Raw genomic sequence first — 16,511 nt, 5'->3', positions numbered from 1 at the left:
AGGGTTAGACAAAAACACGTTTTGGAAGAATTGATGATGTATTGACTCATTATTTAAAAAGTTAATTTAACTTTTTTTTTTTTTTTCTTTCCCTAATCTATAGTGTACCTTTTTAAGAATGAAAATCAAAACAATGATCCCAGGATAGGAGATGGATATTACAATCCTAAGTACTGCAGATATTTTTTGTTATAACAAATTATTATTTGTAAGCGCAAGAGTTTAAAAATATGCATTTGTTACTAAAGAGGTTGAGAAATCTTGATTTATATTATTGTTCAAGTACAGTACGTGGTACTGTACAATGATGATAAAGCAAAACTTTGATCTCAGTAACTCTAGAGTTTGGCTGAATCTTGTCCAAGTTATTTTGACAAACACATTTAATATGTTGAAAACAGATGAAGCTGCCGTCACACCATTTGTTTATTCTACTGAAAAGTGCAATCAATTACATACTGATTGTGTGTATTTCTTGTAGTTCCCATCAAGTACGCAGCTGTCCCTGGGGAGAAAATTTTAATTATGACAACTTTTCCTTCATATATAAACCATGCCTACATAACCTCAAAAACAATGTTTATTTTTTTTTCTCCTTTTTACAGCAAGTTAATATTGTGTTTAAAATGTCTCTTTAGACTTCACATGGAACATGACATGAAGAACCAGAAATCAATTTTTTAAACTGGGAGGAATGGGTTTTAGAAAAAGGCTTTGCCACTTCTCAAACTTTTTTTTTTTAGTTACATACTGTATTTACACAATTGAACAAGAAAAATAAGAACAACAGCTCTAAGTGTGTCTGCACTTAGTAACCATGAAAACATCTAGTAAAGTGTACAAGAACTTCACTTTGTACAGTATGTCTGCAGAGATTTAGCATGTGCGCCTAAATTGTGTCTGACAATCACAATTTTGGTTCAGATCATGGATACAAAAATAAGCATGTGAGTCAGCTGTCCAAGACAATGAATAGCCTTTCAACTCTTTAAATAAAAAAAAAATAAAAAAAGCTGATGACTATCTCCTCTATGAGCAGCACAAAGTCAATGAAGCACTTATTTTTGAGACCGTTCTACAAGACGCAAATGAAGGGTAGTGATGAGGGTCACCTAGTGTGTAATGATGATAAACAAAAAACAAACAAATAGAATCTAATAATTTGATTTGGTGAAAAATTCATGCAATATCAGGCAAGATGTAACGGTGCCACCAAGCCCACCCCAACCTTCAAAAAAAGTAACAAAAAAACCTTTATCCGACTGTTCATAAAAGAAAGAAAAAACACCCTTTAATAAATCTGTACAACCAAAATACATTTGGGATCTACATCTACAGTTTTCATTATTAAGGTTATATACATGGCCACCCCCCTCCATATATTATCTTTACGAGCAGACTTCATTCAAACCCCAACATCAACATAAGACTGAACTGGAAAAAAAACAAAATTTCACATCACACATCCCATTAAAACAATCTGCCACCAAACCATCATTTCAGATCATCAGTCTCACTAGAATCTGCTTGTGGTTAGCGAACTGTATCTGATGTGCCAAGCTCTGTTGCTCAGGTCTGTGGACCTGAGCTACAGGACAACAGATGCCCTTCAAAAGGTAGAGCTAAAACCTGGCTGCTTCATATACACTGGTTTATCTATTTATGGAAAAAGAAGAAGAAGAAAAAAAAAAACTAAATTTCTGTATTTTGGAATTTCAAACCACTTTATGAATTTGGTGCGATTCATAAGCATGTAAAACAACACTACAATGATGGCATTGTACGTCTAATACAAAACAGACAAGCAAGAGGATGGACATTAACCCCACTCTCTGATATTCACATATAATAGAACAAAGGCTCTCAATACACTTTGGCCTCTTCACTGAAGAGAGCTAGACTATTCCATCAATAAAGATCTGTTCAATGGTTTTTGGGGGTGGGATAGAGTTATAAGAAATAGGAGCAACGTTGTGGTGTACTTTCTTTCCACTTTTTTATCTGCATTTACTGCCTGCATTGCCTCTGGAGGGAAAAACATAAAGCAGATAAAATAAAAAAAAAAATTACAATAAAAAGTCCTGTTTATTACACCTCTCATTTTTACCCTTGTGTACGCATCATGCCGCAACTTTTAATTCATTGAGAAAATGGAAAACTAGATTTTGTACAAGATACCACAATCTCTTCTTGCAAAATAAATGGAGACTTTGTGCCCGCATCGATCGGGAGGAAGTGTCGGCTGATCCGCAGCATTGCTGCTGAGTTTCTAGTCGATTTTCACATTTGTGTAGATCTTCCTCACAAAGGCACTTGTTCCCATGTAACCTACCGCTCCTAAAAACAAAGAGGGTGCATTGTGTTAGCATAACAAGAATATGTCACTCTCCTTTGCTATATAGCAAAATTTATGATTTAAGAGGAGAATCTCAGTACTAGAGAAGTGATTTTGTTTCTTGTACTCACCACACATGATTCCCAGAGCAGTACTAAACACAGCCATGTAGCCAAAATAGAATGACGTCTGAAATAACCCATACATCCTGGGGAAAAATTTGTACATGCTAATCTTTGGTATCAGATCCACAGACTTAAAAAACATGCTGCAACCTATATAATGCTATTAACGTCAAGCACGGAAAATAGAGCATGTATATGCACAGAAAACATAAGTAGTGTTGTCAAAAGTACTGACCGCGATACCAAGTCGGTACTGAAATCTTAAATTCGTAAACACCTCTGATTGGCCTTTGTGTTCACATGCTCACCAGATTTGTCTGTGATTGGCAACAATGATCAGCGCTTCAATAACATGTTGTAAATAGACATCTTTGACGCCCTTCATTGAGCGCTTACACAGATAAACATGGGAGTGTTTAAAAGCAGGCGTCTATCAGCGGGCTGGTCCCCTGATAGACGCCTGCTTTCAAATTCAAACACTTCCATGTGCTTTCAAACACTCCCGTTTGTTGATCATTGTAGCCAATCACAGCCATATTTGCTGAGCGCGTGAACACAAAGGCCAATCAGAGGTGTTTACGAATCCGATCAACAGCGCTCAAAACGTCATTTTTTTTTTTTTTAATTTCAGACTTGGTATCATGGTCGGTACTTTTGACAACACTACAAATAAGTTCAAGCATTGCTAATCTGACATCAGTAAATGACAGTCTTTTAAATATAGAGCATTCATACAATGACATTTGAGGAAAAGAAACTAAAACTCACTTTGTTTTGAAGAAATAGTAGTAGAAGGAGTACATGTAAACGTAAACTGCTGTTGAGGCTGCAGAGAGAAAGCTTGTCCACTGCCTAAAAAAACAAAAACATCTTAAAACAATTACTGTCATTCAGTCTCATGATGTCATCTGGTTATGATGCATTTATGTCCCTACAAATTTAAATGCCTCTGCGGTCTGATCCCAAGTACACTTGGGAGGATGGATGTGGAAACAAATTAAAATGCATAAGCAAAACAGCATTATAAAGACAGTATTGCATGTAATGCTCCTTACCATCTGTAATCTTCTGCATTGAGAAGGAAGTAGGTACAGACGATGGTGACACACACTGTAACAATGCACAGGATCACCAGCACCAGCATCATAAATCCATACACGTAGTAAATCTTGTAGGCCCAGAAAGATGTGAAAATGAAGTACCTGAAAGAAATTGTGAGATGATTTTTAATCTTACAGATATTCATAATAGTTATGGGTGTGTGTATACATATGTACCCAGAAGTGTGCAGACTTACATCTCAATGAATATTGACCCGAATGGAAGGATGCCACCTAGACACACAATAACCGCTGGCTCCATAAACCTGCCAATTCAGAGAAACATTTAGTAACAAGGCAAATTTATTTATTAAAGTCTATAACTATCATTTAATCTAATGATAATTACTTTACGTAGAAAACCTTGAAAGTATTTACATTCAAATCAATTTGATCATGTTTGAACATGTATTCACAGAAAACAAAAAATGAAACTGACACAATATGGGACGATATCAAGACAACTGAACAGGCGTGAGACACTCTGATGTGTGAATCATAATTGAGGTTACCATTTCTTCTCTGGGATAGGTCTGGGTACGGCATTGACCCTACAAGGAAAGTTGGGCTGACCGGACAGGTTCCTGCCCAGGATTGTCCCCACCAGGTTCAGAGGCAGAATAACAAAAAAACAGATGCAGCACACTGCAACCTGATCGAACAAATAAGATGCATGACATTTCAACAGATGCAATAAGTATTGTACCAAAGCAATTAATACTTTAAAGGGTTAGTTAACCCAAAAATGAAAATTTTGTAATCAATTACTCATCCTCATGTTCCAATAGGACTTTCATTCATCTTCAGAACACAAATGAAGATATTTTTAATGAAATCTGAGAGATTTCTGTCCTTCCATTGTCCTATTCACTCAAAATTCTCGTGGTTCAAAATATTCATAAAGAGATTGTCAAAAAAAAAAAAAAAAAGTGTGTCTCTTCAGAAGACTTTGATTAAACCGTTCTATTCATAATCGCCTTTATGTGATGAACAGATTTAATTTAGGATGTTTTTCACATATAAACATTGATCTTAGCACACTAAATGGAAGCACAAGTGTGTGCTTGACACACGAGAACCAATGATGTTCATTCTTGCGTGTCATACCAGCATGTTTCTCTCTTTGATTAAGACTTTGATTAAACCACTCAATTCATATGGATTTATTTTAATCTCTTTATGAATGTTTTAAGTGAAAAGACTTTCAATGGAGGGACAAAAATATCTTTATTTGTGTTCCAAAGATGAACAAAAGTCTTATGGGTTTGGAACAACATGAAAATGAGTAATTGACAATTTTCATTTTTGGGTGAACTAACCCTTTAAGACTAATAAAACACTTTCAAAAAAATTCATGTATAATATGAAGACGACTTGAAACTAAAATGACACTAGCATGTTCACAACCAAATTTAATTGTCCAAAATAAAATATGAGATGTAAAAAGAGGTGACTGTCTTTCCTACTCAGCAGTTGATGCCAGTTGTAAAATCAGCCTGAGATTGACTGAGATAGGCAGATGACAAACTCACCATGGTCCCGAATGGGATGGCTCTGGAGGCATGGTAGTAGATTGCAATGAAGTTGATGAAGAATGCTGTGCCACACACCATGGCAGGAATCAGAAAAGCTCCTATGAACATCTGCTTTATCCATCTCCTCCCTGCACAAATGATGTACAATAGTACAAAAAAAAGTCTGTAGACACCTATAACACTATCAATAGGCTACCTTAAATCCTTACATTTATTATATCTTACTTGGCGCCAATATGGTTAAAGTGATATTTGGAGCTTTCCTTATCGCAGATGTTACAAATATTAGTTTGCATACCTCCTTGTTTTGCATAAAGGCTTCCACCAAAGTAGCCATTGACTGGGGACGTCGCAGCATAAACAAATATGGCTGTACTCAGCATGGACCCTCTCCTACAAGGGCAAACATAACATTTCTTTGATGAGCACTTCAGAAAATGTGAATATCCCTCACAGCCCATCTTTCCATAAATGTCCAAATGTATATCATGATTATACAACAATGTCATTTTTATTATAGCCATATAGACAATGGTTAAACAATACAAATAGTATATCACTGCCCTGTTAATCATAGGTAAAACTCACTCTGTATACAAGTCCTCAATCATGGCCAAAATGATGACTATGAGAGAAACAGAGAAGATTTGACAGCCAGAGCCAATGAGGGAGGAGAATATCAGCGGGTGGCTGGACGGCCTGAACACATCACCATGAACCTGCTTCCATCCATATTCATCACCGAGATCACGATCCTGATAGTGAGATATAAATAGGATAAAGAAAAACAGAATGTGCGTTGAGTTTGATAAGATGCAGAGAGGAAGACGGCATCCCTGAGAGGAACACAGCATTAAATTATGGAGATGTCATCAGAGCTATTAAACATCAGTCATTGTGAGGTTATGAATAAACTAATTCATAACAGATACAATATAAAACAAGTGTGTAAATTAAAAGGTGATGGATTTGTAAGGCTCGTTTAATAAAGTATTTAAAAAATTTAGTGTGAAAATAGTGATCACCATGTCATCCATTTCCTCTTCTTTGCTATATCTGGCGTAGTCTTTCCTTAACGTCCTCATCAGGATCATTGAAACAAGGCCCACCAGGAAAATCACCATCATGAAAGAGTTGAATATTGAGAACCAGTGAATCTGTCAAGTGCAAAACCACACACACACACAAAAATTCCATAAAGTAAATATCATCCAGCACATTTTAAATTAGCTGAGAAGGAGTTAGCAAATAATTTGTGGCTTTTACCCGGTGTTGAAAGAAGGACGGATCAAGATATTTGTCAAATCTATCCTCAAATTTCACATCAGATTTCTTCCACTTCACCTGTGAGGATCGGCAGAAAGTTTGTATTATTATAAATATGTGTGAGAAAGAGCCTACCACCAATGGAAACACTGATATCTTTCACACAATAAGCATTAATGTTCATTTTCCACACAAAGTAGAATTTCAAATGACAATTTAACTAGCATTAGTAAATATCAGCAGTAGTGCTGTCAATGTTAACGCATGCGATTACTTTTGTCCAGTTTAACGTGTTAAAATATTTAATGCAATTGACGCTGCATTCGTTTTTTTCTGTCATCCTTTGGCATAGGGTTACATTATATGATCAAGCTCTTATTCATGCAAATGCTTTTAAACCATTCAAGCGCTCCAAAAAGAGAACGTGAGCCAGTATCAAGTTCACTTTCATGCTTGAACAAACAATAACACACAATATTGCCAAAAATATCCGTTCTGTCACATATCCTCATAAGAGCAGCCTTGAATGAGTTAAAAGCGGCAGCTCTTAAAGTGACAGCAACCACTAATGCCATCTGTCATTGAAGATAAAGAACAAAGGTAACAGAGAAAATTACTCACTGCTCTTGATTAAAGAACTTTTGTAGCTTTAATAAGGATTAATCTATATTTAATTTAGGCTATAACTTATTACTGGATAATATATAAAATTATCAATGTTTGCTAAATTTATTCAGTTTCTGTATTTTTCCTACCTGTTATTTACCTGTAGGAAGGCCACAGGTAAATATGACATTTATTATGGGTTTATGTTATAAGTTGTTATATTTTTTTTAAGCCTATAGTAAAAAAAAAAAAAAAAAAAAAGTAAGGCTTTCAGTTACACTGTAATGTTGAATGGCTATACTTCATGTTTAAAATTGGAGACATCAGTAACTATAGTATCACTGATACTGCCCTTCATTCATAAAAAGATGACAGTAAACAAGTATTAAAATACACTGTCTTTATGTTGTTTCTACCTTAATTTGGAGATTAACTGTGAAATTATTACATTATAAAATATATTAAAAACGCAAGTGTTTGTAATTGCGATTAATCACAGAAAAAATGTGTGATTAATCTAGTTAATTTTTTTAATCGATTGACAGCACTAATTTGCAGGTTTCTGAGGTTCAGGAAAGTTTTACTCACCGAGTATGACATGGGAATTCTTGTGTTTGGCACAAGCTTGACCTTCCCCTCGCTGGTCAGGTTAACATCCACAATTCTATTCCCATTGTATCCAATCTCCAGCTTTTTGTAAGTCCAGAGATAATAGTCCTCTCCATTCTCATCAGCTTCACCAACAATACCTTAAATAATCCCACAAAACAATCTTCAGTTTAGAATGAAGGCAAAAACTTTACATAACTGTATATTATCAGTTTAAATTAATAAGTACATTAAATCCAAATCAAATAATGAAATACTTTCATCAAAAATGTAATAATTTTCTCTGCCTGTCTGAAATGACTGGAATGAATAACCATTAATATCATAGTCTAACATTTTACAATCCAACCAAACCCTAACGGACAAGTCTTCTTGAATATTGCTTCATGTGAAATGCTTCACATTACAGAGTGAATGGCATTTCATGTTGTCATTTCAAGTAAATAACCAAAAACATTTAAGCTATCAAAAACATTTAAGCTATCGAGACAAACTTATTATAATGCATATTAGAGCAAATTAATTTCTCCAAATATCTGCAAAATCAATATATCAGATATAATTCTCTAAAACACTTAACCCTACTGCTCTTTCAGAACACATGATTTTACAATTCATTTACAATTTTGTTAGTTCTGTTGAATAATAATGCTTTTAAAAAATGTCCTCTGGAGAGAAATGGTGCACCCTTTCAGGTACAGCTTTTCTTTTTTTTTTTTTTTTTTTGAGAATTAGGTAATGTCTTAGTAACATTCATTATCTGAGGTACAAGATCATTTGAAAATCTTGTAGTAAGCAGACAGTCATTAAACGGGAAGCTTACAGAAAATATATAGCCATTTTGGCAACTCACAATGGATCTTAAAGAACTCTCTGGCATTTCTGTATCAGTGTCCCTACAATGATGACTGCTAACTTGAGTCCCCCAAATGCTGTGGAGATGCTCTTACACAAGCTGTTGGATGTGAAGATTTATGTGTAGGGTCCAAGATGCCATATGAAAAGAGGCCATATTCTGAAGCACCTATAATTATGGTGGCTTTATCTTTCTGAATGTCTGCAGAAGTCTCTTTTGGGAGTGGACATGCTCTGGACATATGCTGCTGACATAACCATTTCCTGACTAACTGGGAGGAGACACAGCAGCCTGATGGTGGATGGGCGAGCTGTGTTAAGGGGTTGCTAGCAACCCTGCAAAACCACCAAGAGCTTAAAACGGATTGCAATTTGAAGGAAACCATTGAGTTCTCCATGGATCCAACCAAATCCTAATGAGAAAGTATTCTTGAATATTGCTTTATGTGAAATGCTTCACATTACAGAGTGAATGGCATTTCATGTTGTCATTTCAAGTAAATAACCAACAAAAACATTTAAGCCATCAAGACAAACTTATTATACTGCATATTAGGTCAAATGCAATATTTCTCCAAATATCTGCAAAATCAATATATCAGATATACTTCTTGAGCTTTCCATGATCTAGTTCATGAAAAGCTACATCAAAGTTGAATGTCTTGCCAAACTTGATGGCTTTATGGGCCTCAATCATAAACAGTTTCATTCACGTTGTGACCATAGGCTCAAGAGACAACAGAATTCGAGGGCTCTCAAACAACACTGTCCAACAGAGCGGAAGAGACGACTAGATGGACACTCTCACCCTGAGGGAGGGCAATCATTGCATCCCATTGAGTGCAGGCTTGGAGATGTGCAAGCTGGGAAGCAGGGCAGACACTAACACAGTTGTTAACTTGTGGAACAGTGGCTAACATCCAGATGCCAGGTCTTTTTCTCTAGATTTTGAAACCACTTCTTTCAGTCATCTTGATGCTCCTCAAAAGGCCTTGTAATGGAACATGGACTTAATAGTCACAGAGAAACATGACATCAAGCATCTTAATGACCTTCTCAGCAGCCTCACATGTTGCATTATGAACAAATCAATATTTTCTAGATGCATTCTCATCAAAAACTGTCACAGAACAGGATGCCCCAGAATGACCACCAGATACATAAAGATGTACAGATGTTGCAATTTCGTATCTTTGCAAAGATGAATCCCAACAGGACCTCAAAAAAAATGGTCTTTAATGCATTCTAATCATCAACAGGATGTACATACATAGTTAACTGTACCCTGGAGAGCAGTTGGTTACCCTGTCTCTGCACACCCGCATAGAAAAGATGTGCCTAAACACAATGAATGCAGCATGATTTCATTCACATTTTAGTGTAGGTCACCCACGAAACAAATACCCCATCCAGTCTTTTTGATGAGTAAAATGATCACCAGAAAACCATTTGTCGTTTTTTGTGTTTGTGCTAACAGATGGTTCTCAAAAATATCTTTACCCTTCACAGTTGCTGTCTCATTCATAAACAGTCTCAGCTGAACAGTGTTATTGTGTTATTGTAACTAAAACTATTATAAAGATATTAGATGAAAAACTGATTATATTAAGATTATATAGAAATGTATAAAAGAATAAGAAACAGCACAACAAAATGGCTAAAAATTAAACAAAATAAACTGAAAAGAGATATAAAAGCTAATTCTAAATATTATTATATAAATAGTATAATAGTATATAATTAAAGCTGCAGTCCATGACTTTTTTTTGTTTAAAAATTATTCAAAATCAGTTTCTGAGCAAGTACATAGCCAGCCAGTGTTCAAAACTATATCCTTATCTTAGATAGGTATCCTTATCTTATCACAGCGGTAAGCTTGCAATAATGTTTTATAATAAGAGCGACCTGGTGGATTTCCGTGGGAAATTCAAGCATGCAGCAGTTCGTCTGTGTGTCATTATGTCATGTCAGTAAACAGAAAGGAAGGAGTCCAGGCTAATGGGTTTTATAATGTGAGGATGCTGCTTGTAGTGGATCATTTATAGCCTGTTCTCACAGCAGCTGAAATAATTAAACTTCTCATTTTGATGGCGGATTGTAATCCATAAAGATCCAAATGACAATCATCAGTGACAACTGGAGATTCGCCCGTAGTCAAAAGCAAAAGACTTTGGACTGCGGAGTGGCTACAGAAATTGAAATCTACAGGTAACGCTAATACACAGTAAATACACATAGTCATGCAATGCTTATGTTGTTAACATTAACAATGATAAAGTATAACAGTAATAATAATTTGCACGGTTTGGCGTGATCCGAGCTAAGCGATCGTTAGATTAATCACCACAATTTATTGTAGGCCTAATGCTTTTTTCCTCAGTTGGTCAGAACAAAAGTGGCAGACATGTTACTTACTTGTTCAGATTATATTTTCCAGTGAAAATTCTTACATTGGTTATACTTCCAAGACGTAGAATCTGTGATTCTGAAGTACATTATCCACACCGGTGTAGTGATTGACAGCAAACATTAGATTCATCCGCCGAGGAGCCATGCCGATGCACAACGCACGTAACGATAACAATTCCGCATTTGACTGCAATCGCGGGTTTCAAACAGAGATGGCGACAGAGGAAAAATGTCGGACTGCAGCTTTAATGCATTCTCCATCTAAAACCTAGGGACTGTTAAGGTGCGCTCGCATTATTTCAGCAAACATTTGAAGTGAAAAAAGATCCATTGTGAATAGAGCAACAATGTACGAAGCAGCTTTCTGTTGGAACACCACAGCAAATTCGAGTGACCAACATGAGTGAAATCTAAATTGGGAACTTTTTCACCCTCACCCAGATTACTATTGAAATGACTGGATTAACTAAATAACACCACACACAAAAAGCAGACCAGTGCTTGCCAATCACTCTGGCTTCCGGCTTACTCACCCCAGATGGGAAGGTCATCTATGTACATTTGGTACCAGTAGTGGTTCTTGATGGCATAGACAAACGCATCTTTTTTAGGTTTGTCTAGTTCAATGTCACAGTATGTCGTCTGCATCACCTCCTCTGTAAAAGACAATTCCACATTGCATTCTTACAGTCACCACAAGAGCAATGATCTTACTTTCTATCAAACATGTGAATGAATGATCTACGAATGTAAATTTACATAATGTAAATTACATTCATAATAATTTACATGTAATTCTATTTAATGCTTGTGCCCCTGATAAACTTTATTTGAAGAAGTCAACATGCTAGCCGCAATAACACAAGACCATACCTGTGTACTTGATATCCAGACCACTGAACTCCAATTCAACCCCCTGTAGCGCCTCTCCTAACGTCTCATGATAATGACTAATAGTCTTCTTCGTGCCCACACAGAATGGTAGAGAGAAATACTTATAGGTCTCCTGTCGGTTGTGATAAGGGCCCACTGTATTCATCCATAGAACCACCTCCTCTTTATCTGTGTACTGCAAAAGAAAGAGAACAGTCATTAGCTACCTGTTTCAAATATCAGCATCTACTTCATGATGTTAATTCAACTCCAGGAAGTCACCAATTAAAAGAGAATTTTAAAACTAAAGCCAAGCTCAGACTACTGGAGATTTTGCATTTTGCACCTAAACAATTTATGAATAGTGCAAAGCAAACTAACATATTCATTTAGTTAAAACTGACTAAAGAAAAACAACAGTCTGAATACACACAGACACGCACTCTCTGTGTTGTCCAGGACATGTGTATATGTGTGTGTGTGTGTGTGTGTGGCTCAAGCACACCCATAAAAATTACTCCATTCAGTGTGGATGAAGTCAGCTGGAAGTAAAAAGGAGGGTAGGCAATTTGTTTTATAAACACTTTTTATTATACTGGTTAAAACTCTCTTCACATCCTGATAGAAATCAATAATAGAATTGGTCTAAATATTAAAAATGTACATTTATCTTCTGTGGAAGTCTCAGGAAACAACAAGCTTAATCGTAACCGTAATTACAAAATGGCAACCCATGACGTTCTACCCAGTCCTGTTTACATCCTCAGACTCAGATGTATGCGTTTCTATGTCAACACTATCAATGCTAGGGGTGTAAGAAAATATTGATACACATGAATATCACGATATTATGTTTGGCGATACTGTATCGATTCTCAAAATCACTGTATCGATATTTACTTATTTACATCCAATATTCGTGGGTTTGTGTTTGGTTTAAAACCACAGATTGTATAAAACCCAACCGCTAGATGGCAGCGTTATCTCAGAACGTAAACTGACGCGTAGCCAGAGAAGCGTGAAGTGTATCAATAGCGTTAGCAAACCCAGCTCACAAGACAATAAAATTATTCCGCTCCCGCGGCATACAGAGCTGAAGTGTGGACTCATTTTGGCCTCAACTATAAAGAACCCACTAAGGAGATCGACAAAAGTCACTTGTTTGCAAAATAGATCATGTTATATAATCCAAAACTTGGGAAACTCATTGAATCTGCCAATGCCATCCTAAGAGAGGCATTCGATAGAATATGTAATATGTACTGCACGTTCTCCTCCCAGTAACAAAATAAACACAAAACAAAAAATAAAGGCTGTGGCAGCATAAGGCGGCATCTGATCATAGCGATATGGATATGTTTGTAACAGCTCTGTTGAACACTTCATTGAAGGCACATTTATTTAAATAGCACTTTATACAATAGACTGCTTTAAAGCAAGCAGCTTTACAGTATTAAATATAAACAAACAGACATTCAGTCATGAAATGGACTATGCACTAGTTGTTAAATAGTTTAGAAATTAAAAACTGCTATACTGCGAACCTTTAAATCAGAGAATCCTGCAGTCACTTTAATATTTTCCCTTAGATGGCACAAAATAGTAATTGTGATATAAATGCAAATGATACTGTATTGATTAAATAAAATAAAGTTGTTTGTAAGGTTTTATGCATATGGTAGTGTGTTCTTTATGACTGATTTTTCTAAAATTATATCCTTTTTCTACAAAAAAAAAAAAAAAAAAAAAAAAGAATATCGTACCGTAACCCCTGTATCGTGATACGTATCGTATCACCAGATTCTTGGCAATACACAGCCCTAATCAATGCCAAAATGAATCTGCAGCAGTCAGGTGGTACAAGTAAGTGCCCTGTAAGTTGTTTACGTTCATTATTATTGTAATGTTTTGTGCTTTCAGACAGGAGGTAATTTAACATCGTCTCTCGTCTCTAGACAGTTTGCAGTTAGACAGTTAGACTCTGCTGTGTTCGTTCTATGTTTTGATGGAGGCGTGGCTTTGGAGAGCTTTTTGGGAATTGCCCTACCCTACCTTTAAGAGATTTTTGAATTGAGACTGACAAAATTATGATGCTGCCAAACCCGCAACCAAAAAAGAGAATCAAGAAACCATGCCAACGAAAAATGGTCTTTTCGACCATGCAATATCATTATTTCTGAGCAACATATATTCATATTAACCACAGAAGTACTGATACAAGTTTATAGTTTGAATATAAACACTGATGTCTACGGTAGAGCAAAATATAGGATAAGCAAATAAGGATATCAATTACACTGTTACACAACTAGGTGGCGACAGGTGACAAACATATTTGTCATTGTGTTCATCCAGTAATGAAACAAGTGCAGTCTTTATGAGTGATTCATTCAAACCATTTTTTTTTTTTAAATAATTCATTCAAATCAATTAAACGTTTTTAAATACACTGCAGCAATTAAGATTATGTCAGAACCTCTAGTAAATTATGTGTTATTTTGTTTAGTCTTTTCAAAATCTCGGAACAATTGCGATCTCTATTTAAAACAAAACAATAGTTATTCTCAATTTATCCAGAACCATGCAGATCTAACTACCAGATGTTTCCAGTGTTGAAAAGGACAAACAATATCAAATTATTTATACGAATACTCAATCTACATTCAACAAAATATAATGCACACAGTTTTGTTTAGTGACCAATATGATGTACTAGAAGCAACAGCACAAAAAAAGTTACCTAAAACGTGCCTGCTCCTTGATACAGAATAAAGTATGCAGAACCTATGACACAGATCTTTGGAAGCAATGATATTGGTGCCTCTTAATGTTTTTTTTTGTTTGTTTTTTTTAATTTCCTGTTGTATCTTTGACCCTATTCTGAGGCAAATTACAATACATGATTAGATGTATTAAAAAAAAAAAAAAAAAAAAAAAAAAAAGACATTTCTCAAAATATCTTCCTTTATGTTCCACAGAAGAAAGTAATTCATACAGAATTGGAATGACCTGAGGACAAGTGAATGAATGCAGAATTTCTTTTTCTTTAAGGGGTGAACAATTCCTTAAATTCTTTAAATTAAGAGGCTAAAGAAATGCAACAAAGACAGGGTGTGAATGTGAACCAGTAAATCAGGTAGTGTTACACCATCCTATCTGAATCTACAGAACAAATATAAAAGCAATGCAGTACCATTCTCATGTTCATTATCACAATGGATAATGAACATGAGAATAAGAGGAAGAAGACAACTCCATGGTTTACCATGAAACCTTAAACACTGTCTCCTATGCTCAGAGGTATCCCCGTTGGCACTAGTTTGAACAAAAAGAAGCACAATATCCACCAGAAATCCCCAGATCTCTTGAGACGAAAGAAGGAAAATATCTGAGAACTTATCCTATTTTATGAGCTATAATTCAACATCACAGATTATGTGTTGTGCATAATTCCAGTAATATTATGGAAGCTGTGAAAGGGGCTGTAATAAAAGTGAAGATTTACATCTCTGTAAACACCCAAAATCAACTTGTCTAAACCGATCATGTCATACCACAGATGATTTTCATATTGTATTCAATAGTGAGTATTTTCATATGCCAATGCTTGAAATGCTGATGAATTTTGTAAGCATCTTCAGGACACATTTTGATTAAATATTAAGATTGTTTTTTGTTTTGTTTTTTAATTGCACATGCACAAGTGACCTGTTCACAATAAGATTTTTAAAATAGTGAATTTTTATTCCATGCTGACTTAAAGTCATTTCAAATACAAAGCAAACATCGTTATCACTAGGACTATAATACTGTATTCTGTACACAAAGAGTGTAAATTGCTACAGTAAGTTTCTTAATTGCAAGCTGCCTTATATAAAACAAATTCTAATTTTAATTTTAAAAGATAATCCATGTAATTGTGGTCTAAAATATTTAGATGTTATTAAATATTTCTGAGTTATGCGTGTTACATTTCACCTTACTGGAGAGAATAATCGTGATGAACATACTGTGACCCAAATGACAAAGAAAAAAGACTGCCATTCTATCACGGTACCATCATTGCAACCAAATCTGCTTTTTACTGTAAATGGGACAATGTTTTACAGTGCATCAATCATATAAAAGCCTAGACGAACCGGATATGTGTGTGTACAGACGGACATATTTATTTGAGCTAATGACGGTTAGCCGACCCTTCAGAGTAACCTAACACATACACAAAAGAAACGTACACAACACACGAAACTCATCTTATGCCTAAAATAACATTATACTGATTATGCATTATACGAGGAGTCGAAACAGAGCATTTCGAGCACAGCCCTGCTTTGCACAACATAATGTAATAGGATAGCTGATGCTAAGCTAGCCACGTAGCTTCTGATGTGCTTAGCATTTCTAACATAGACACGGGACAATGAACAATTCACCGTATCAAATGTTTTGGATTCATTTCTGTCCTTTAATATTCAGCACTTTTGCCAGAACAACCAGCTCAATATCTAACGTCTCTCGAGACTATACACACCGAACACAGAGGGCTTCTCGGCCCGCAGTTTATCTTACCTTATGGTCGTGTTCATCTGCTCGAACTGGCAGCAATGAACTAAAAACAGTCATCAAGACAACCACTTCAATCGTCCACCTGCAGAGCCCCATGATTTTCTAGGGAAAATTCTGCGACTGATTTGAAATGGTATCTTTTTTGGGGGCTATCCCACCTTCCTTCTTCCTGGTTCTATGACAGTAGTTGTCTTGAGATGCTCACATACGAGTTTGTCGTAAAACTGTTCAG

General features: G+C 35.6%; 1 protein-coding gene across 1 annotated transcript; it reads right to left on the bottom strand.

Annotated features, from left to right (window-relative positions):
• Positions 1 to 384: 384 nt before the first annotated feature.
• Positions 385 to 16,511, bottom strand: tm9sf3 (transmembrane 9 superfamily member 3). Its single transcript, XM_067386101.1, has 15 exons — positions 16,283 to 16,511; positions 11,714 to 11,909; positions 11,374 to 11,496; positions 7,556 to 7,716; positions 6,362 to 6,439; positions 6,121 to 6,252; positions 5,684 to 5,850; positions 5,394 to 5,488; positions 5,093 to 5,223; positions 4,073 to 4,212; positions 3,758 to 3,826; positions 3,516 to 3,662; positions 3,229 to 3,312; positions 2,467 to 2,543; positions 385 to 2,337 (listed from the first exon to the last, which is right to left on the bottom strand). Exons 1-15 carry the CDS (start codon positions 16,373 to 16,375, stop codon positions 2,270 to 2,272), a joined length of 1,761 nt encoding a protein of 586 aa, XP_067242202.1. The 5' UTR covers positions 16,376 to 16,511; the 3' UTR covers positions 385 to 2,269.

The sequence above is a fragment of the Chanodichthys erythropterus genome, chromosome 5 (assembly GCF_024489055.1).
Source record: "Chanodichthys erythropterus isolate Z2021 chromosome 5, ASM2448905v1, whole genome shotgun sequence".
NCBI classification, from domain to species: Eukaryota; Metazoa; Chordata; class Actinopteri; order Cypriniformes; family Xenocyprididae; genus Chanodichthys; species Chanodichthys erythropterus.
The sequence above is the reverse complement of the archived record's forward strand: the minus strand, read 5'-3'. Positions and strand labels throughout refer to the sequence as shown.